Here is a 21,205-nt window from a genome sequence, read left to right on the forward strand (position 1 = left end):
AGATGAATCGGTCCTCATGGTTTTTTCTCTCTCTCTTTCCCTTCTTAATTTCTTTCCTTTTTTTCTCCCACTTACACTGTAGTGTCTACTCGCAGATAGGACCGTGATCATTCCAATCAACTGATTATTGGAGAGGGAGAACCGCTATGTTTCTTCCTGTACTTGGGGACTATGGATGCATGAGATGCCTAAGGCCGCCAAGCAGGTCAGGTCGGTCTCGCCGCCCAAGACTTCTTTCCTCCTTCATTCACTTCATCCATCCATAGAACTTATTTAGCGTCCATAACATTGATGCTTTGCATCAGATTGATCAGCGCGATGGCCGCCTACATCAGAAACTTACTTCTACAATTTCCACAGACAGTCGGACACGGACATCGGCAAATATTGCTGCCCTCGTGAAGCACTCCACCATAAGCCTTCTGCAACCACGTCGCCCCATCTCATATCTGACTCCCCGTTTTTCGGACCGACAGCGCATCCTATCGAACCATCCAAAACCGATTCGATCAATCATTCTGCCTACATCCATGACGCGTCTTGCCCCCACTTGGCGTCCCCGATGACTAGCGCCATGTCTGCTGATTGATAAGATCGCGCTTTTCTCCTAACCAGCTTTCCGATTTTTCCTCCCTCGAAATCTCATGGTTAGAATTCCTACGTGCAACGTACAGGCCTCTCAAAATGAGACCTCTTCATCACCCGCTCTTTCTGTTCCTCCTCGGTAGTGCGGGTGCAGATACATTCACCCCTCTCCCCAACGCCAACCACATCTTCAACGCCATCCACAACTCCATGCGTCAATGGGGCTCTTCCCTGCACCACAACGGCATGTCTTTCTTCATGGCTTCCGTTCCGGCAGGAACCCAATTTTACCATGGCAATTTCCGCCCCGGAGACGTCACCGGTCCTGAGTGGCTGGCTTTTGAGCCCGAACATGCCATGGTTTTCGCGAGGCCGAGACCTCGTGGGCATCCTCCTCCTCCACCTGCCTCATGGGCTGACATCGATGGAGCCCAGATGCCATTAATGCCTCCTCCTCCTCCGAGCCCAGAGCCCGAACTAACAGCCATCGACAAAGACGCCGATAAAAAGGAGAAAGAGGAGGTGGGCTATCTGCATACTCTCACCGCGGTCCGCGACCTCCGCCTACTTTACATCGACGGCATGTCCGCGGCAAAGACAACCAACGGGACACTGGACTCTCAAGACCGCGTGCTGTTTCGGGATGAGCTTGGAGACGGGCCAGGTATGCAGGAGCGAGAACGGGCCGAATTGCTGTGTCGCATGGCGCGCGAGGACTGGGACTCAAAGTTGGACGGCGTGATTCGCATGGAGGCCGGCTTCGAAGTCATACTGTGTGATTTTGACCTCGTGGATGAGGTCCGTGTTACGAGGGTGAAGGGGAATACGGAAGGTGGGAAACGGCGAATGGGGGAGAAGGTATCTGGAAATTCTGGTGAGAAATTGAAGGGGAAGGGGAAAGGCGACGGGGGGCCACCAGACGGGGGGCTATGGTTCAAGGCAATAGCGGCGAGGTACAATGGTATAGGGGGGCATCGGGTGCGAGTGGACTATGATTGGTTTGTGACCGCGTATGATGATGAATATGAGTTAGCTTTGTTCCTTGGGAAGGACAGAGAGAGTCAACTGCCACGACTGCATCATCTCTCGAACGAGCAGCTGGAGCCACTCCGGGCCGATTTGGACGAACTGGTTCGCAAGCACCAGATGGACAAGGCCAAACTTTTCGATTGGCAGGCTGTCGCGGACATGGTGGTTCTGCGATACGGACATGACCTGCGGTACATGGCCTCGGGTCAGGCTAAAACACTGGAAGAGCTTCATCGGGAGCTCGAAAGCCTTCTAGGCCCATTTATCGACTACGGAGAAGGGAGGCGCGACTCATTTCAGGAGACGGAGCGCTGTGCGACGCAATTCATCCCAGCTGGAGCACCGGATAGGAGCATCGCAGGGGAAGCGGTCCGGTCAGTGTCAAGGAGCATCTGCTCCACCTTGGTGGAGGCGTGGAATAATCACACAGACTATGATGCAGCTATTGGGCAGCTACGCCAGCTGATGGATTACCTGAACTGGACAATGTGGAAGGAATGCAGGGGTTGTGGCGACCAGGAGATTTGCGTGGTGCCGATTTGGCCGATGGGGACGGTGGAGGATTACGAGCATCCGCAATGTCGCGACGCGTCGAGACCAAGTGGCGAGGGAAGTCGATATTGGGGAGATCCCCGAAGTCGAGGTCCAAAACCGCCTGGTCCGGACTCTTCTTTGTTTTCATCCTTTCCTTCCTGGCTCGACCGTCTGAAGCACGCTTTCTACGGCTGATTGTGATAAACCTACATAATGTGGAGATATACGATGAAAACTCGACAGGCCGCAGCTGCAAGACGAGGTAAAGCGTTCAGGGGTGGATCCTGAATTGACAGGTGCAGCCAACAGAGAAGGGCCGAAAGCAAACATGGATGCAGGGGAAGGCAAGACCGTGCTGGGCAGCTGAACGCCAACGGTTGGACAGCAACAGCTAAAATGATGTATCAAACAAGCTCGGGATGATCATCGGCGCCACATCAATAGTTCATGCAGGAACTCGCTCGGCCCGACAAACCACCGGCCAGTCTATTTCTCGGCATTCGACGCTAGCCGGGATTCACTTGTCTTTAATTGCTCGGGGCTAAGAGTTTGCGGATCTTCATGGCGTTTGCTTTGCTTGGGTGATTCCAAATCGAGATAGCCCTGGAAGGCAAACACATCGGGACCATTAGAAGCCACGACAAGGATACGACTGCATGTCTAACACCAAGGCCAAAAATACCATATCTATCGCCTCTCCTTTTGGCATGTATTCCAGGTTTACAACATAGCGATTAGGGGCACTCCCGGAACGATAGGGTCCTATGCCGAGCTATTAAGAGATGTAACTCTAGGGCTGTTTGTCTAACCTGTCAGTCGCGACCATTGGATGAGACGTTGACAGCCATGGATCAGGGTGGCATGCACAGGCCACTATTGGAGAGTGATCCCAATAATAACCTCCGCCTAGTTTTGGCTGCCTCGCTGCACACACACACACTGAATGTGGAAATTGCGGTTTTCCCAAACATGCGTCGACCCGCCATGCGAAGATGGATATCCCTGTACTGTATAGTCGCTCCTTGGCGAAGAGACTCGAGGACCATCTAGACCAACAGCGTGTATACGAAGGACGAGCTGGGGGGAAGGGGAATCAATGTCGTTAACATGTATAAATATCAGCCAGAAACTCCCATTCCCTTGTCAAATCGATCCTTCACTCATTACAGCATCTCCTTTCATCGTTCTCTTCTTTTCTGCCTTCCTTCTTTTGGGGCGCCGTCGTTCGTTTTGTTCCGGCCACTGCCTTTTCGTCATTCTTTCAGTATACGTGCCCCGATTTTATAATTACTTTTCATCATGAAGCTCTCTAAGTTGGCCTTCATCGCCTGGGCCGCATGCGCCGCTGCCACTCCTGTTAGCCCTATCCACCAGCGCGGCTTAGAGCACCACAAATGTGACTGCGGAAAGGATATCGAGGTGCCACACGAGCCCTCTCATCCTGAGCCCGAGCCCGAGCCTGCTCCTGCTCCTGCTCCACAGCCTGTCCCTGAACCTGTTCCTGAGCAGCCTGCTCCTGCCCCCGAGCCCGCCCCAGAACCCGCCCCGGAACCCGCTCCCGCTCCTGAGCCTGTCCCCGAACAACCTGCTCCCGCTCCCCAGCCCGCTCCTGAACCCGCCCCCGAGCCCAAGCCCGAAAATCCCAAGGAGGGCTGCGATAAGGATGGCTGCCGCGGCACCGGTCATCTCATTCAGGATCTCGGCCACCCTACCAACAAGTTGCTGCACGTCGTCGGTCTGCACACCGAGGAACTCCTGATCAAACTCAGCCCCGGCGTTGAGGGTCTTCTCACCGGTCTTGGCCTCGGTGTCCTTGGCAAGCCCGTCGGTTCGATCATCAAGGAGGCCTCCAGCATCGGCGAGCTCGTCGCTGACCTCGGCGACCCCATCGAATGCCTCCTTGTCGTGCTCGGCCAGGACACCGGTTATCTGCTGATCGAGCTCGAGGACCCCGTCAGCGGCCTGCTTTCCGGTCTGGGGCTCAAGTCCATCGCCGGGCCCGTCGGCCAGGTCGTCGGCACCGTTGGCGAGCACCTCAAGCGCGGCGAGCCCGTCAAAGAGGATGGCCTCCTTGAGGACATCGCTCCCGTCGTCAACTGCCTGCTCCAGATCGTCGGCATCGACACTGAGATCCTCCTCGTCGAGCTGAGCGGTCCCGTCGCGGAAATCTTCAATGGTCTCGGTCTAGAGGTCATCGGCGAGCCCGTCGGTCAAGTTATCGAGGCTGCCGGGGAGGTCGGCGAGCTTATCCATGACTTGGGTCCGGTCGTCGAGTGCCTGCTTACCATTGTCGGATATGACGGCGGCGTTCTCCTCATCGAGCTGTCTGACCCTATCGCCGCCCTTGTGTCCGCTCTTTTGCCCGAAGTTGGCGAGCCTGTCGGCAAGGTCGTGAAGGTGTTGGGCGAAAACCTATAGTAAGCATTTTTCCCTTGTGGTTTCATCTCGATGGAGTGGTAATACTAATTCTCTCCAGAATGATTTCTTCCACACGACCCTGAAATGTCAGTGGCATGGAGATGAAGATGGATGGATGGCAAGATTGCATTGTGCTGCACATGGTTAATACTTCTTTATAATTCCCTAATTTCTATGAATATACCACCAATCTTTCATTCTCTCTTAAGTCCGTGCAGAAGATAGGCCGAATTTGCCCCACGGGGAGGAAAACTGCCGATGTGGGGAGATCGGCTATCGTAGAATACGACTTCATGCTGTCTTGTGGTTTATATTCATTTTATTGCTCGCTAACCTTTTCCTGGGTGGCGATCAATACTCTCCCGTCTCCCCCGCTGGTTCGAGTGTGGGACGTGGGGAGGTTTCGTGGGAACCGGCAAAGATCTTATCCCGCGTATCTCCGAGGGACATTCGGCCTTCTACATAAATCAATGGACGTCTCAATCAGACGCATCACCATTCAATCCTTCCCTGTGTACAGTTCTCATACAATCGAGAAAGAAATCAAGAAAGAATTATCGAAGAACAACATGTCAAAGTCACCACAAGATCTCAAAATCGCCATCTTGGGCGCCGGTTCGTCTCCTCTCTTCCCTCTCTCGCCTCTATACAACCTCAGTTCCACCATACATACATCGTATAAACCTCTGAAACAATTGCTAATAGTATCCATGAAATATTATAGGAATGGGCGGTCTTACCACCGCTCTAGCCCTCGCGCGCCAAGGTTTCAAACACATCGACGTGTACGAATCCGCCTCGGATCTAGGCTTCGTGGGCGCGGGCATCCAACTCGCACCGAATATGGCGCGCGTGTTGGATCGTCTCGGCGTCTGGGATGGGATCGCGGCTGAGGCGGTGGATATTAAGGAGACGAGCGTGAGAGGTTCGTATATCTCTGTTCTATTCTCTCTTAACCGTTTTGATACATATATACATGGGATTGTAGGACGTTGTTGCTAATAGGTATACCAGTCGGCTCTACCAACACCGAACTCGCACATGTCGACCTCCATCACATCGCTCAGACCTACGCCTATCCGCACATGGTCGGACACCGGGCCTCTCTCGCCAACGGCCTCTACCAAGGCTGTCTGCGCCACCCCGACCAAATCACATTCCACTTCGCAACAACAGCATCGGCCATCACCTTCCCCTCCTCCTCTTCTGCTTCCTCACAACCCTCATTCACAGCCACTCCACGAGACCCCTCCCTCCCCTCCACGCTCATAACCACGGACATCCTAATCGGCGCGGACGGAATCAAGTCCCGCACGCGCGAAGCCATGCTCTCCCATCTGGACATCCTCTCGACCATCGGCGTGCAAGACACAAACCAAGCCGCCTACCGCATCATGATCCACAAAGACCAGCTCCGGCCCGAAGACGCCGACATCCTGGCGCTCTTGGAAAGCAACAAAGTCGTGCGCTGGATCGGCGAGAAACGCCACATCATCGCGTACCCGGTCAGCAATAACACGATCTACAACCTGTCGACCACGCAGCCGGATACGAACTTCGCGGCGGCGACCAACGCGACCTACACGACGAAAGGATCGAAGGGGGCCATGATGAAGGTGTTTGGGGATTTTTGTCCCCTGGTGCAGCGCATGTTGCAGTATGTGGGTGAAGGCGAGGTCTGTGAGTGGAAGCTCAGATGTCATGATCGGTTGCCAACATGGGTGGACGGTTCTGTGGCCCTGGTTGGCGATGCGTGTCATCCGACGTTGCCGCATCTAGCGCAGGGCGCGGCGCAGGCGATTGAGGATGGCGCGGTGCTGGCGGTGGTGTTGAGTCGGTTGCCCGAGACGAGTGCGGGGGCGGTACATCGCGCGCTGAAGGCGTATGAGATGGTGAGGAAGGAGAGGGCGTACGCGTTGGTGGATATGGCGGCGGCGTCGGGGAGGGCGTTGCATTTGGGCGATGGAGCGGCGAAGGAAGAGCGGGATAAGCAGTTTGCGGCGCTTAGGCAGGGACGGGGACCCGTGCCGGATAAGTGGGCGGATGCGGATGTGCACAAGGAGATTTATGGGTTTGATTGCATGAAGGAGGCGGAGGAGAGATTTGGGGAGTATTTCGAGAAGGCGTCGCTATGATTCTTGTATAGTTGGGATGGTATAGTATATTGTTCGTGAAAACTCTTTGATTAGATCAAGCTACCTATTCATTAAACCATGACGCCCACATGTATGTCCAAACCCGAAAGATTGACCGGCAATCTCTAATCCTGACCTTAATCCCATTGTCCCGTACCTCCCAATGCACCCAGTCGGTTGCCGGAATGCTTGTTGAGCAATTTCGTGATGTTGGAACCGCCGGCGCGGCTCTGAGTGCGCAATTCCCTCTCACGCTCCCTCTCACGAGCAGCTGTGTAATAGTTGACTGCTCCCTTCTTGGCCATCGACCCGCCGCCAGCCCCAGGGGCCGACATCCGTCGCGAGTCGGACTTGGACGAACCGGACGATGACGAGCCGGTGGTGGCCTTGCGGAGCATGGGGGGAGGTCGGAATCCGATGCTGGGTCCCTGCGCCCCGGAGCCCGCATGGAAAGCAACTCGTGTGGACGCCGACGTAGCCGAGTTCGACGACGCTTGCCGGAGGAGTGCAAGACGATCCACCACCGCTCCCTTCGTACGGCGAGGGTGCACGCGCGGAGCAAATTCTTCCGGTGATTGTTCCTCAGTCGGAGCGCTCTCAGCTTCTTCTTCGTGTGCTTGCTCATCCTCCATAGACGCATCTTCTTGGAACGAGTCGTATTCGGGTCGCTCGGTCAGGAAGGACAGGGTCTCCCGGATCTCCGCAAGTGAGGCAGGTTTCTTGGACATCGCACTGGCTGGTTTGCGGCGAAGGTTAGGAGGAGGTCTGTTGTAGGTCTCCTCGGTGCTAGGCTCAAGAGGTCGTTTTCTCTTGTTGCCGGCATCGGTCGTGTCTTGTTGTGCGCCGGCACTGGCCTCCTGCGACGATGAATGATCCTGAGATCCGGGGGCTTCTTCCTCGTCCAAGAAATCCAAAACATCATCGTCCGAATCATGATCCTCGATGGCGCGGAAGAAAGCCGCTTTCTTAGGGTTCTCGGCGAGCTCGCCGACCTTTCCGTCCGCCATGAGGGCATTCCGCATGCGGGCAAACTCGCGTTGCTTTTGTCGTCGGCGGGCCAAGAGTTCGTCGTCAGAATCGTCAAGGTCAAACTCGTCATCGGGTCCTTTCCGTCGACGGAGAGCACCGGTCGTAATATCTCTCATGAGTTTGGCTACTTGCTTCTCGTCCGTAGTTCTCTGGTGTTGACTGCGATTTGTTAGTTTGGAAAGTACGGGGAAAAGGGCGAATTGATACATACGCGTTAAGAGCTGCCAGCTGCTTTTCGTCAACCGTTTCGCCGCTGTTGTCGTTGATCATCTGCCGATCATACGCATTCTCCTCCTCATCCTCCTCGTCACTAGCACCTCCCAGTCCGGCGTACTCGTCTTCGGATTCTTCGGCTGCCTCCTCCACGACGTCCTTGGCTTTGCTCTTCTTCCTATCGAACGCAACATTAGGTTTCTTCGCTGCTTTCTTCATGACGTTGAAGGCGCTGGCATCGACTTCGAACCCACTTTCCTCCTGCTCTTCGATAGCAGAGAGTTCGGTTCGGCCACGTCGAAGGTTTTTCATTTTCCGGATGGGAACAGGGGAGTTGCTTAGGGATTGGTTCCGGTCGACGAGAACGGTTTCCACAGTCGACGTTGGAGTGCCCATAAATCTCTTTGAGGGATCGAAAGGTGAGAGGACAAAACCTTCATCCTGCGTCGGGTCGGGAATGGAAGAAAATTGTGACATGGCCCGCGGCGCAGGAGACTCTGATACCCGAGCGTCAGAGGGAGTGTATCGGGTCAGGAAATCGGTCGTCTCGGCTTGTGGTTCTTGGCTATCCTTCACAATCATCTGCGAGTCGGACTGTTGCCATTCTCCACCCCTCTGGGCAGGATCAGGCAGAGAATGAGGGATCGTGGGCGAGGGCGGTTGGCTATCTTGCTGACTTCCACCCAATGTGCCTGCAAAGGCTTGGGTGAGACTCATCGTCATGTCGTTGGAAGGCAGACCAGGGATCTGGGGTCGTTCTATAGACAATGGTGTCGCATTGATTGGCTTGGTGGGCGTCGTTGGGGCCTGCTCTTCTTCCTCGTCGTCATCTTCAATAACCCGGGTAGGTCGTTTCCGCCGTTGAGTAATCGTCTCGGGTTCCCCGGTCGACATGATTTCACTCTGTTCGTCTTCCGAGTCCTCCTCCTCACCGGCTTCAGAGTCAAACAAGTTGGGACCCTTTTCGCCGTCCTCGTGCTCCTCCTCGTCCTCCTCCCCATTGTCATCCACCTCATCTTCTGAGCCGTCGTAGTCCTCATCCTCCTCGTCCTCCTCCTCATCATCATCCATATCACCGTTTCCTGTCTTTGATGCGGACCTCTCCTGCTTGGCAATGTCTTCTGCTTCCTTGCGTGCCTTTTCAACCAGGTTCTCGAGTTCATCTTCCATGGCGGCACGCTCAGCCGCTGTTTCGATGATCACACCTTTCGCTCGGAGTTCCTCGACTTTCTCCTGTCGCTCCTTGGCAGCCTGCTTTTTGGCCTGGTAAATCAATGTTGCAGACAGTTCGGCATTATTCATCGTGGTTTTGCGAGTCGGCGATGTGAGATGAGCCAAAGCTTTGAGTTTCAGCAGAGCAGACGATTCTTGCATCTTTCTGGAGGGGACGTTCTCAAAAGCGGCGAGACGGCGAGATTTCGCAGGAGAAGTGACAACCTCCAAGTCACTGTCTGAATCATCCATCTGATTCTGCGCCACAGCTTGTCGAGAAAGGCGAACATGAACGGAGGGCGCAGCCATGAGTTTCTTCTTTCCTTTGACATCCACGGTCTGCGGAGCTGTGTTGGTAGTATGCTCCTCCACTCGGCCTACCACGGGCTGTTCGGGTTGCTGCTGCGCTTGTCCTACCATTTTCTCAAGAGAAGGGAACTGTGTCTCCTCGCGTACAGCATCAGTTGAGGCATCTTGAGCCACGAGCTTGTCGGAAGGACCCACGACAGGGGACGTTTGAGGGGTTTCCCGATTCTTCTGAGCCTCTGCATCCGAGGAATTCTGTGAACCAGCCATACTAGACGAGTTATCTGCCGAAGGTGCCTTCGGCTGCTCGGGCTGCATGAAATTGAATCGAGCAAAGAAGCTCTCCTTGGAGATTTTCTTCGAGGTCGTCGCCTGGTGCGCTAGTTGCAGATTCCTACTCATTCGTTGCGTTTCGCGGTTCATATCCTCCAGCGCTTTCCGGCTGGCTTTTCGAGAGGGGCGAGCCGCGCGCGAAGACTTTCCCGTCAGGTCCATTTCCATATCATCATCCTCATCCTCTTCATCTGCGGCAGCAAGCTTCGCCGCTTCAGCCCTTTCCTTCTTCTTCTGTCTCTCTTGCTTCTCCTTCTCTTCTCGCTCCGCACGTTTCTGCGCAATGAGGGCTTCAAATCGTGCGTTCCTCTTCGGCTGCGGTCGCTCATTCTCCGACGCCTCCGATCCATCGTCGCCCTGCCGACCATTTCTCTCCGAACCAGGTGACACGAAAAGCGGCGAGAACGACCGTTCTCGCTCCGGCGTACGAGCTTCGTCCTCGTCCATCTGATCCTCATTTATCTTCGCATTCGCAAGCCTCCTCCTCGGACCGGCCGTAGGAAGATCATCATCCGAGGACCCCGCCGCGTCGTCTTCGCGTTCTTTCTCCTTCCTCAGGCTCTTCGACACCCGTTCCATCGCAGAGACAGATTCCGTCGACGCGTCAGCTTCGGTGTTCTGGTTCTCAGCCTGCATCCGAGCAGCCATGCGGCCTTTGGGCATGATGATATCGTCATCTTCATCTTCGTCATCATCTTCATCGTCATTCTCCTGGTCCGATCGCGTCGCGAATTGTGGGCGGTTGAAGATGCTGGATTTCGTGGTTTGAGGCTTCGAATTTGTCGTGTTATTATCGGAGTCTGAGTCGCTGTCAAATTGGGCCATCATGGCCTTGATCTTTTGTCCCGGGGTGAGCATGGCAGGCGAGTCGGCTGTTCGCGACGCGGAGCGCGCCGATTGGGGAGTTGAAGGGGAGGACATTATGAAAGGGTATATTTAGGGTACTTCTGCAAATGGGATGGAATGGCTAATTAAGAAGAGATCACATCACTCTTCAATTGAAAGTAACAGGATACAGAAAAGTGGTGTGCAGTCCTCCAGCCCCGGGGTAGAAAGTAGAAAGCAATCAAGGGCGGAGAATCTCCCGCCGTCCCGTCAAGACGCGGCGCGTGTTGGCGCGTCGCTATCACACGTGACTAGCGGGGATAAAGCGGTCTGCCACGTCTTATCGCCGACACTGTAGGATGTGTTCTTTGTTTACGCCTTACAATGGAAAACTGATCAGTTACTCTCTATTCATAAATCTATGGGAACTGGAAAAATGCAAATAGGCGTTTCGTCAGTTGTTCACTGGTTCAATAGTACAGGCCTCATTCATCCCGGGAAACTGAACGCCGATCAAACGCCACCCTATGTCAAGATACAAGAAGAATCAACGCTGTATGGAAGTGCTGGTACGTGCTTCCGTCGAATGGATGCGACGAGAAAGATCTTAAGAACCGTCCCGGCCCCTGCGAAACGTTGATGGTAATCCAACCACATAAGCTGCGTGGGAAATACTCCGGAGGAGTCTCTCTTTTGCGGAAGAACATAAGCGAAAAAAAAAAAAAAAACAAGAATTGTAAAGCAAAAGTGCAGCACGGCATGGAAGCAACAAGCCGAAATCTAGATCTCAACATCTATATCTAGATCCAGGGCAGCAATGTTCTCGTCGTCCATGTTCCGATGGCGAATCTTCGCAATGCCACCCGGAGTGGACTTCTTTTGTGAGCTAGACGGAGTAGCAGGCTTGCTCGGAGTGTTGGATTTCGAGGCTGCCTCGGAGCCAGTGGCCGGGGTGACGTCTCTGCTGGCATCGCCAGAAGCTGGGCTGCCGTTGCTCACATCGTAGTGAGTTCTGGCCTGGGTACGGACACGCAAGAAAGGATTGGCGGTAGCCTCTCCACGAGCCACTGCCGCCGCCGCTATGCGACTGGCCTTGCGCTCCTCGAGTTGCGCACGACGGACATTCTCATAATTGAGCTTCTGGTTACGCAGGTTCAGTTCCAGCAGACGCTCGTGCTCCGACTGCTGCTTGACCTGAGGTTTGGCATTGTTGTTCGTGAACGCAAGTTTGGGAGTGGCGAAACCGGCACGCTCTGCCTGGAGACGCTCAACTTCGGCGTCGTCTCCAGCGGCTTTAGCAAGATTGAGGAGTCTCTCGTTCTCCAAGCGCTTGAAAGTTTGGCTCTTGCGGTCCAGGGAACCCTGCTTGCGCAATTTCTCGTTCAATTCCTCAGGGGTAAACTTGTGATTCAGCAGACGGTTGATGGCAGCCACCTTGTCGTCAAGCATCGACTTCGTCGGCATTTTGGAGTCTTCAACGACTAGGGTTTGACGGTATCGATTGAACTCCGCCTAGAGAGAGCGATCAGCGAAGAAATTGACTCCCAGTGCTTACATGGCTTACCTCGGTAATCGTAGAATCAGAGCAAGCGATGAACGGAAACTCGCGCTCAGATTTACCGTGTGACACGACGGCATACTGGTTGGTGATGAAAGTCCGACCGTTCGTGCCCTCCATGGCATAGGGGCGACCTTCGTTGAACCCTGCAGACAGTCAGACAATGTGGTCAAAGAAACCAATGTAAACGCAAACGGAACTGCGCTGTACATACTCTTGATCGCACAGAGCCGGTACTCGTTGAGACCGGTATCGCGATTCGGCCCGATGTTGACACGGACAAAGCAGCCCGAGATAGCGTCGTCAAAGCCAGGGTAGAAGCAAACCTGAGCAAAGTTGGTGCGACCCACGCGAGCCCGGTTCAGGTCACGAAGATCGGCAGGTGGATCGTCTTTGGGAGGCGACGGGGACCGATCGCGATCGGCCCATTCGACTTCGCTCTCGCCTTCCGCATCGTCATCCGAGATCTGCTCGTCCCTCGAACGAGCCTTTTGGTCTTTGACTGCGGGTTCGCGACGACGAAGCTCATCGCGCTTACCCTTCTGCTCACGCTGTCGCTTGTAGGCTTGGATGGCATCGGAAGTCTCGCCCACCTTACGACCACCAAGGGTTGTCTTTTGACGGGAGCTCTTGCGATTGCCATCCTCCAGGTTGGCGGCACTGGCCTTGCGCTTGTTCTTCTTCGCCTGGCGGGCTTCTTCGCGTTCGCGGGAGGCAAGGAGTCGGCGGAGAGCAAGGTCTTGGTTGTGGCGGTCGACCTGCTGCGCTCTTTCCGAGAGAATCTGCTCGCGCTGGATTTCCGGCATGGCCATGATCTCCTCTTTGTCTTTGGACGAGTGGTAAAGCTTGTCGTATGCGAAAATAGGGCCGTCATCTTCAGCGCCGTGATCGGATCCTTCAGAGTCAGAACCTGAGTCGGACTCAGACATGGAAGCAGAGTCAAGAGAATGGTGGGACTCGTCCCCAGATCTATCGTCCAGCGAAAGTATGTCAGTTGAGCGCTCATTGGTCCGTTGGAGTTGGATGCGACAGAAGTGAAGGATAGGGAAGTCTGGGGAGAATCGCCATCATCAAACGTACAATTCGCCATCTTCCTCGTCGTCCTTCCTTGATTTCCGGCCCCGTCGAACGGGTTTGGCGGTTCCTTTGCGGCCCATGGTGGAGGAGGTGGCTGGAGATCGTGGGGAGGATGAAGGTGAAGGTGAGGTCACCTTCTGGTTGGGGGGAGGAGACGCCTCCTCATCGGAGGCATCATCACCCGCCAGCGCGAGCAGCTCGGCATCCAGGTCGTCGGCCATAGTGAATTGCTCAAAGGGATGTCTTATATATCAGGTACCGCAAACGTAGCTAGTCAAACAGGCGCAAGGGCACCAGCGACTCAGAAAGAATCCGCTAAAAAGGGCTGATAACACCTTTCCTCCCTGGAAACTCTCACAATGCGCCGTCGAAAAGGCAAAGTGTCCTCGCCGGCAAGAACTCTGTTTCGTATTATTCTAATTTTTCAAATCGCAAGATGTTCGTATATAGTTGGACAAAGGACTTGAACAGGTCCCTCAGTTGGGGATTCCCGGCGCAGTATAGAGGAAATGGTGTATAAATGGACAGAGGGAGAGGGCAGGTCGGGTGGCGGACAGGAGGTGATGAGTTGAATTCGAAAGTGAAAAGAAGCGATTGATTCGTCTTCATCCGCCATGACGTCCAGTCCAGGGATGGCGTGCCAAGCCTCGCGGCCGTTAAGCGCGCGTCTGCGGGTGCCGTCCAGCGGATTGGACCACCTCGGAATGTTCGTGAGAGCTTCCGTCATTCATGCTCTTCTTATATACTTCTCTGGTCCATTCTCTTGTCTTTTTGGCCGATTGCGCTGCAGGACAATAGCCTAGCAGTTATAATCCTCGTTGACTCAACATGGCATCTCTCATGGCGCTCCGACGAGCTCCACCCACATCTTCTCTGCACCGGTCATCGCCCGTGTTACTGGATTTCCTTGCGCCCTCAGCCTTAAGACACAACTCTCGCCAATACACCTCAACAGCTCCAAAACAGACCGTAGTGGCCGGTCAAGATGGCACGCGTGACCCTCAATCCGGCTCGCCCAAGCCGAAATACGTTCTCAGCCAGCGCCAACGCGAATTCATGAACAGCGCCCTCCGAGTCAACCAAGCCGGCGAACTCGCCGCCACCCTAATCTACACCGCGCAAACGCCACAGGTGGTGCGGTCTCACCCCCATCTGCGACCCTTGATGAAACACATGTACGACCAAGAGGCCGGCCACCTGTCCACCTTCAACAGTCTCATCGCCAAACATCGCGTCCGACCAACGGCAATGTACCCTCTCTGGGAAAAGGCGGCCACCTTCCTCGGCTGGTCGACGGGCGTCATGGGGCGAGAAGCAGCCATGGCCTGCACGGAAGCGGTGGAGACGGAAATTGGCTCGCATTACAACGAACAGGTGCGGGAGATCCTGTCGTGGCAGGAGGAGGCCGAGAAACGAGGCGAGGAGCTAGACGACGAGCTGAAGGAAATGCTGGCTACATTCCGACGGATCCGGGATGAGGAATTGGAGCATTTGGACCATGCTGTGGAAAACGACGCCAAAGAGGCGCAACCGTACGACCCATTGGTCAATATCATTCGGTTAGGCTGTCGGGCAGCGATCAAGATCAGCGAGAAGGTATGATCGCGACGTGAGTGGCTAGGTCTCGTCGTTCGCTGGCTTGGAATCTAGAACGGCTTTTGCGTTATGCTGCTATTGTACAGTACGACTCCATATCATGTCAATTCAAATGTATTATATCTCATCAATCATTCCATATATTTGGCAAAACAATGGATTGGTCGGGTTCCTTTTCGGATCCCTAACCTCGGTCTATCATAATCTATCAAACCACAGGGTATAATCTAAAATCAGCTGGATGTTCATGCATCCGCCACGCAACTAATTCTGAGCCTCCTTCTCCAAATACTCCACGAACCCCTTCGAGAAGCGCACCACCTGCCGATACACCTCCTCGAACCCGTTCACCCCACCATAGTACGGATCCTGCACCACCTCTCCCCCACCCACGCGATCATGCAAGACGCCGCCAGCGCCGAAGTCTCCAAACAGGCGCACTTCTGCCACCTTGGCGCCGGCTTCCCCGCTCGCCGCAAGCGCCGCGGCGGTCGCTCCCCGAGTGCCCTTGCTGCCCCGCGACGCCGCACCACCGGACTTGTTCATCGACGCGATCACAGACTCGCGGGTATCCAGGAGGTCGCGGAGGTTGTATTTGTCCATGGCCAGCAGGTAGTCGAAGTTCAGGAAGTCCTCCTTGGTCACCTTGCGGGCGGCGTGCTGGTAATCGGTAATTCCGTGCTTGCGCAGGGTGGACATGGTGCGCGAGTCGGGGGGCTCGAGAACATGGTATGCGCCCGTGCCGGCGGAGTCGATCTCGTTGATTAAGGGGTGCGAGGAGGCCACGTTCCGGAAGACACCTTCGGCCATGGGGGACCGACCTGTACCTGGTCAATCTAAGGTGTTCGGTGGGGTGAAATGGCGAAGAGGAGCGCGAAGACTTACAGATGTTCCCCAGGCAGACGAAGAGGACATTGACCTTGGGGCTGGAGGAAGTTGAGTTCGTCATATTGAATGATTGCGCAGAAGAGCTCAAGGATCCAAGCAACGGAGAGAGGGTGACAAACGATTTGGCGGGGTTTCGTCGCAGAATCTTTATCGATAGCGATGGGGTCCGTGCGGGGCTCCCTGGCCCTCGGTAGGACAGAGGGCTTCGAATCGTAGCCAGTCGCCACCATTTATCCTTCTTTGCCCTTACGGTATACTGTTGATCCATAGAATACTCCGTTGGTATGGGACTTTTGTCTAGCTATCCGCAATTGTTGAGGTTTGGGGTCCATCTGAGTAATACTCATTGCGATCAGTCATCCTCCTACACCGTACATCGCGCTGACGGGCCAGAAGTATTCAGCGAGAATGCGGGTGCACACAGTTATCCTTGGGGTCATGTTGTCAAGGCTGTCCCACTAGTAGGTCAACATCGACTGGTGTGAGTTTTCAGATACTATTCGTTCGTCATCACGTGCAGCTGTCTATGCCTTGCCGCCTGCATACTTCATTGACACGCCATATATATATTCGAAGTTGTATACATTGGACGACTGTCCCAGCGAAAATGTTTAATGTCAGACCGGTCAGACTATTTGAATAGTAAGAAAAGCACCGCCCAGAAACCCTGCAAGGCACCGAGGAAGGTTCAAATGAGCGTCGTACATCGTACAGTTGCCCCGTACAGGGATAGTCTTAAAATAGAACTATGACGTTGGCTGTCAGCGAAGGCAGCGCAATTTCTGCAATTGACTTACTTCAATTTTCCCTACGGAGTACGGTGTATGTAGCCGAATTTATTCTCAGTCATCATCAGGCTACCGGCAAAGATATAAAAAGAATGTCACTGCAAACCCTTCTCCCCAACCCAGGGAACCGCCACAAAGTCTGTGGCAGTGAACAGGGACGGACAGCCGCTGTTGGCCCAGTGATGGCCGGTGGAGACTGCGACGGTCCATGGAGCAACGCAACTCTAACCACGGGTGGGTTTGGCACGGCTTTGTTTCAGGAGAATTTGTGAATTTGTCTTCCACCGTGGTCACCGGGCAGATTCTGGGGTATCTGCCATTGTTGAGACATGATCATTCTCTGTGAATGCAGTGAAAGAGTACTTCTCTCTCGGTAGAACAGGGAGAAAGAAGGTGTGCAAGGCGAAGGAGCACAGCGAGCAACCAGAATCAAGTGGGTCCGTTGTTTGTTATGCGGCCACATGACGACGACGTGACCACCTTTTCTTCCTCCACTTTGGCCCTTTCTCTTCCTGTAGCCTCTTAAGGGCGTCATAATTAATCTCTCTTAATCTTTAATCTATCGGGAATCCAATATCCACCGTATCTGATCGTCCCCCTCCTCTCCCCGGTTCCTTGGTCAACGAAGCCACTACACTGCCGCTCGTTTTTCGTGTTCTTGTCCATGGTTACTTTGTAGTCCCAGGCGCCACTGCTTTCTCTTTCTCCCCCAAAAACGAGCTCCATCCAAAATATTAGACCGGAGGTCTTTGCTTTTTCTTTATTTTCACTTTTCCCTCTCACTCCATTTCTCCCCTGCGAGCGGATATTAATCCTCCCTCATTTTGAGGTCAATCTCAATCTTAATTTCCATCTCGCTTCCTTTTCTCCCCTTTCTCCCTGTCTGCCTATCATTGCCTCTGAAACTCCTGCCGAGAAAAACGGAGCTTGGGGCTATTGAAGCGACCTGAACGTTTGTTCTCACATTCCACCCGCGCTCCTGGCGCAATCTCCCTCCGCAAGCCGGTCCCTCGCCCAGGAATTCTCAAGGGGCCTCCCATTGGAACAATCGTCCATAACCATGTCCTACAATCGCTTGGGTTAGTTTAGTGCCATATCCCTTTCGTTTCTGCCGTGCGCATCAAGCTTTCTGGGCCAGCGCTGCCGTGGATTGTCGCGCATTAATCCCCCATTCTCCGCATCAAGTCTGCCTGAAACTCTAGTTGGCGGGGAATTCTCCGGCCAGGGGGTCAATCGTTCTCAGGGTGAACGGTGAACGTCGCTCAAATGCAGGCAACTTCTGTTCTCGTGGATTTGACCTGATCTTCTGTTTCACCTTGGATTTTTTTGTCCTTGCTTTTCGCCTTGCGTCCCACGCGCTCGGTCCAGCGTTTGTATACTTACAATTGAGCTTTAGGAGACCCCTACGGGGAAGACGACGGTCGCTCCCCAATCATGAATCCCAGTCAACTCTCTGCTCGATCTCCCTCGCCGGGTCGGCCGTTGAACGGCTACCAGCTGTCCGACAACCCTTACGCACCGCAAGGCCACCTGCCCATGCCTTCCAGCGATCGATTGGCGGAACAACCTACCGTGAGCTTGACAATGATATCTCGACTCAGCAAATCGAATATAAAGGTCGACTGACAGATTTTGCATGATAGTATTCTGTGGAGCGACTCCCTAACTCTTACGGCCATAACGAACAATTTGACGACCGTCATCCCGCGGGGAGCTATCCTGGTTACGAATATTCCGTAAACCCCGAAGCTCACCACGATGCTTATTATACCCAACCCTACCATCCCGCCGTTACGCCCGAAGACGATTACGACCTGGGCCAATACCCCGAGCACCAGAATGCTTACCATGATGACCGGGTTCCGATGATCCAGCCTGAGAACCCATTTGGACCCGATCCGTACAGCGACGAATATCACGACGAGCCGCCGATTGAGGCCACCCCGAGTCCTGCTCCGATTCGCCGGTGGAAGACTGTGAAGGAAGTGCAGCTGTTCAACGGAAACTTGGTTCTCGATTGTCCCATCGCGCCGAAGCTGCTCAATCAGGTTCCCCACGCCGAACCCCCGGGCCGTGACGAGTTTACGCATATGCGTTACTCCGCAGCCACTTGTGACCCGGCGGACTTTTTCGAAGAGCGCTTCACGCTGCGACAGAAGCTCTTCGCCAAACCCCGACACACCGAGCTCTTCATCGTGATCACGATGTACAACGAAGATGACTTCCTCTTTGCGCGCACCTTGATTGGCGTGTTCAAGAACATCGAGCACATGTGTTCGAGGAACAATAGCAAGACTTGGGGCAAGGACGCATGGAAAAAGATCGTGGTCTGCGTGATTAGCGATGGTCGTGCCAAAATCAACCCGCGCACACGTGCGGTGCTGGCTGGTTTGGGTGTCTATCAGGATGGAATCGCCAAGCAGCAGGTGAACGGCAAGGATGTCACGGCGCATATCTACGAGTACACCACTCAGGTTGGTCTCGAGCTGAAGGGTACCCAAGTCCACATGAAGCAACGCTCCGGAGTTCCTGTGCAGATGCTTTTCTGTCTGAAGGAAAAGAACCAGAAGAAGATCAACTCGCATCGTTGGTTCTTCCAGGCTTTCGGACGGGTGCTTGATCCTAACATTTGTGTGCTTCTGGATGCCGGAACGAAGCCCGGAAAGGACTCGATCTACCATCTGTGGAAGGCCTTTGACGTTGAGCCGATGTGCGGGGGAGCTTGCGGTGAAATCAAGGTCATGTTGTCGCACGGAAAGAAGTTGCTCAATCCGCTGGTGGCTGGACAGAACTTTGAGTACAAGCTCAGTAACATCCTCGATAAGCCGTTGGAGTCGTCGTTCGGGTTCATTACTGTGCTTCCCGGTGCTTTCTCCGCCTACCGATTTGTCGCATTGCAGAACGATAAGAACGGCCAGGGACCTCTAGAGCGATACTTCATGGGTGAGAAGATGCATGGCGCCAATGCCGGTATCTTCACGGCCAATATGTATCTTGCTGAGGATCGAATTCTGTGTTTCGAAATTGTGACCAAGCGAAACTGCCGCTGGCTGCTTCAATACGTGAAGTCTTCCACGGGTGAAACCGATGTGCCTGACCGCATGGCCGAATTCATTCTGCAGCGTCGACGGTGGTTGAACGGTAGTTTCTTCGCGGCGGTTTATGCGATTGCGCATTTCTACCAGATCTGGAGAAGCGACCACAGCCATCTGCGCAAATTTATGCTCCTCATCGAATTCATCTACCAGACTATCAACATGCTGTTTGCTTGGTTTGGAATTGTAAGCGCGTCCTTATTTATCCCTAGTGATGAGTTTCTAACTTTTCATTCTTCAGGGCAACTTTTTCTTGGTTTTCCACATCCTTACAACGTATCTCGGCTCCGAGGATCTTCTCAACACAGTTGGAAAGGTGCTTGGTGTTGTGTTCGAATGGCTCTACCTCGCAACTCTGGTCACGTGTTTCGTGCTCGCCTTGGGTAATCGACCCGGCGGGTCCAACAAGTTTTACATGACGATGGTCTACTTTTGGATCGGCATCATGATCTACCTGGCGTTTGCAGCAGTGTTTGTCACGGTGAAATCTATCCAGAAGGAGGTTGAAAAGGGCGACTTTACTTTCTCGACACTATTCACCAACACGACGTTCTTCTCCATCATAGTTTCATTAGGGTCTACCTATGTCATGTGGTTTGTTGCGTCGTTCATCTTCTTCGATCCTTGGCATATGTTCACTTCGGTAAGTCCATCTGAGCAGTTTACTTCGGGAACCATGTAATCGTATTCTAACCACTCAACAGTTCATTCAATACATCCTGCTCACTCCGACCTACATCAACGTGCTGAACATCTACGCTTTCTGTAACACGCACGACATCACCTGGGGTACGAAAGGAGACGACAAAGCAGAGAAGCTGCCCTCGGCCAACCTCAAGCCCGGCGGCAAGGTGGACGTCAACATTCCGCAGGACGACGGCGATCTGAACGCGCAATACGACGCTGAACTGGCCAAATTCGCACAGAAACCACCCAAGGAAGTAGAAGTGGTTTCGGAAGAGGACAAGCAGGCAGACTATTACAAGGGATTCCGAAGTGCCGTCGTTTTGGCTTGGGTGTTCTGCAACTTTGCCCTGGCAGCCGTTGTGCTGAGCGCGGCGGGACTGGAGAACCTTGACACCAGCAAGGACAGCGACTCGAACGACAATGAGCGTGCCGAGATTTACATGGCCGTCGTGCTGTGGAGTGTGGCCGGTCTGTCAATCTTCAAGTTTCTGGGTGCGATGTGGTACTTGGTCGTTCGAATGGTAAGCCTAACCTATCCATTCCTTGGGGAATATGTACTAACGATGTCTGATAGTTCCGGGGTGTTTAAACCGTTCCGGCGCGTGTACTATGATATATGTCAGCATGCGATGAATTTTTCCTTTTTGATTGATAGATAGATGGCTTCTGTTTTGATCTTGATTACCACTGCAGGCTCATGTGGTATTCCGATGACGATGTCTCATGATGCTGATGGCATGGCGAACATACCCAGTGACTTATTATGTTATGTTATAAATATTGATAACGCGAGAACAATGCAATGATGTACACTATGATTTGGACATTCGAGCGTCGAGCGTATGGTTCTTGTTGGAAAGCTTTATCGACGTAAATGTTCTGTTTTGGGAAATAGCA

At 53.8% G+C, this 21,205-nt stretch overlaps 10 protein-coding genes across 10 annotated transcripts; 6 read left to right on the top strand and 4 right to left on the bottom strand.

Annotated features, from left to right (window-relative positions):
* Positions 1 to 684: 684 nt before the first annotated feature.
* On the top strand, positions 685 to 2,343 carry LDX57_001145 (uncharacterized protein; the record flags this gene model as incomplete). Its single annotated transcript, XM_046082788.1, has 1 exon — positions 685 to 2,343. One exon carries the CDS (start codon positions 685 to 687, stop codon positions 2,341 to 2,343), a length of 1,659 nt encoding a protein of 552 aa, XP_045938745.1.
* A 1,104-nt stretch (positions 2,344 to 3,447) lies between these two features.
* Positions 3,448 to 4,566, top strand: LDX57_001146 (uncharacterized protein; the record flags this gene model as incomplete). The annotated part of the gene is made up of 1 exon (XM_046082789.1): positions 3,448 to 4,566. The coding sequence occupies one exon, from the start codon at positions 3,448 to 3,450 to the stop codon at positions 4,564 to 4,566; it is 1,119 nt and encodes a 372-aa protein (XP_045938746.1).
* Positions 4,567 to 5,135: 569 nt separating this feature from the next.
* On the top strand, positions 5,136 to 6,701 carry LDX57_001147 (putative monooxygenase; the record flags this gene model as incomplete). The annotated part of the gene is made up of 3 exons (XM_046082790.1): positions 5,136 to 5,181; positions 5,291 to 5,491; positions 5,581 to 6,701. 3 exons carry the CDS (start codon positions 5,136 to 5,138, stop codon positions 6,699 to 6,701), a joined length of 1,368 nt encoding a protein of 455 aa, XP_045938747.1.
* Positions 6,702 to 6,838: 137 nt separating this feature from the next.
* On the bottom strand, positions 6,839 to 10,715 carry LDX57_001148 (uncharacterized protein; the record flags this gene model as incomplete). Its single annotated transcript, XM_046082791.1, has 2 exons — positions 6,839 to 7,889; positions 7,942 to 10,715. 2 exons carry the CDS (start codon positions 10,713 to 10,715, stop codon positions 6,839 to 6,841), a joined length of 3,825 nt encoding a protein of 1,274 aa, XP_045938748.1.
* A 684-nt stretch (positions 10,716 to 11,399) lies between these two features.
* Positions 11,400 to 13,106, bottom strand: RTF1_1 (RNA polymerase-associated protein; the record flags this gene model as incomplete). The annotated part of the gene is made up of 3 exons (XM_046082792.1): positions 11,400 to 12,131; positions 12,184 to 12,323; positions 12,392 to 13,106. 3 exons carry the CDS (start codon positions 13,104 to 13,106, stop codon positions 11,400 to 11,402), a joined length of 1,587 nt encoding a protein of 528 aa, XP_045938749.1.
* Positions 13,107 to 13,247: 141 nt separating this feature from the next.
* RTF1_2 (RNA polymerase-associated protein rtf1) lies at positions 13,248 to 13,475 on the bottom strand (the record flags this gene model as incomplete). Its single annotated transcript, XM_046082793.1, has 1 exon — positions 13,248 to 13,475. The coding sequence occupies one exon, from the start codon at positions 13,473 to 13,475 to the stop codon at positions 13,248 to 13,250; it is 228 nt and encodes a 75-aa protein (XP_045938750.1).
* Positions 13,476 to 14,082: 607 nt separating this feature from the next.
* On the top strand, positions 14,083 to 14,856 carry COQ7 (demethoxyubiquinone hydroxylase family protein; the record flags this gene model as incomplete). Its single annotated transcript, XM_046082794.1, has 1 exon — positions 14,083 to 14,856. The coding sequence occupies one exon, from the start codon at positions 14,083 to 14,085 to the stop codon at positions 14,854 to 14,856; it is 774 nt and encodes a 257-aa protein (XP_045938751.1).
* Positions 14,857 to 15,114: 258 nt separating this feature from the next.
* On the bottom strand, positions 15,115 to 15,799 carry ltpA (tyrosine protein phosphatase LTP1; the record flags this gene model as incomplete). The annotated part of the gene is made up of 2 exons (XM_046082795.1): positions 15,115 to 15,671; positions 15,736 to 15,799. The coding sequence occupies 2 exons, from the start codon at positions 15,797 to 15,799 to the stop codon at positions 15,115 to 15,117; spliced, it is 621 nt and encodes a 206-aa protein (XP_045938752.1).
* A 687-nt stretch (positions 15,800 to 16,486) lies between these two features.
* LDX57_001153 (uncharacterized protein) lies at positions 16,487 to 16,798 on the top strand (the record flags this gene model as incomplete). The annotated part of the gene is made up of 1 exon (XM_046082796.1): positions 16,487 to 16,798. One exon carries the CDS (start codon positions 16,487 to 16,489, stop codon positions 16,796 to 16,798), a length of 312 nt encoding a protein of 103 aa, XP_045938753.1.
* A 1,162-nt stretch (positions 16,799 to 17,960) lies between these two features.
* chsA (chitin synthase class I) lies at positions 17,961 to 20,897 on the top strand (the record flags this gene model as incomplete). The annotated part of the gene is made up of 5 exons (XM_046082797.1): positions 17,961 to 18,098; positions 18,170 to 19,807; positions 19,863 to 20,264; positions 20,326 to 20,829; positions 20,883 to 20,897. 5 exons carry the CDS (start codon positions 17,961 to 17,963, stop codon positions 20,895 to 20,897), a joined length of 2,697 nt encoding a protein of 898 aa, XP_045938754.1.
* Positions 20,898 to 21,205: the final 308 nt, after the last annotated feature.

Source organism: Aspergillus melleus (genome assembly GCF_016097325.1).
Source record: "Aspergillus melleus strain CBS 546.65 chromosome Unknown contig1, whole genome shotgun sequence".
Lineage (NCBI taxonomy): Eukaryota > Fungi > Ascomycota > Eurotiomycetes > Eurotiales > Aspergillaceae > Aspergillus > Aspergillus melleus.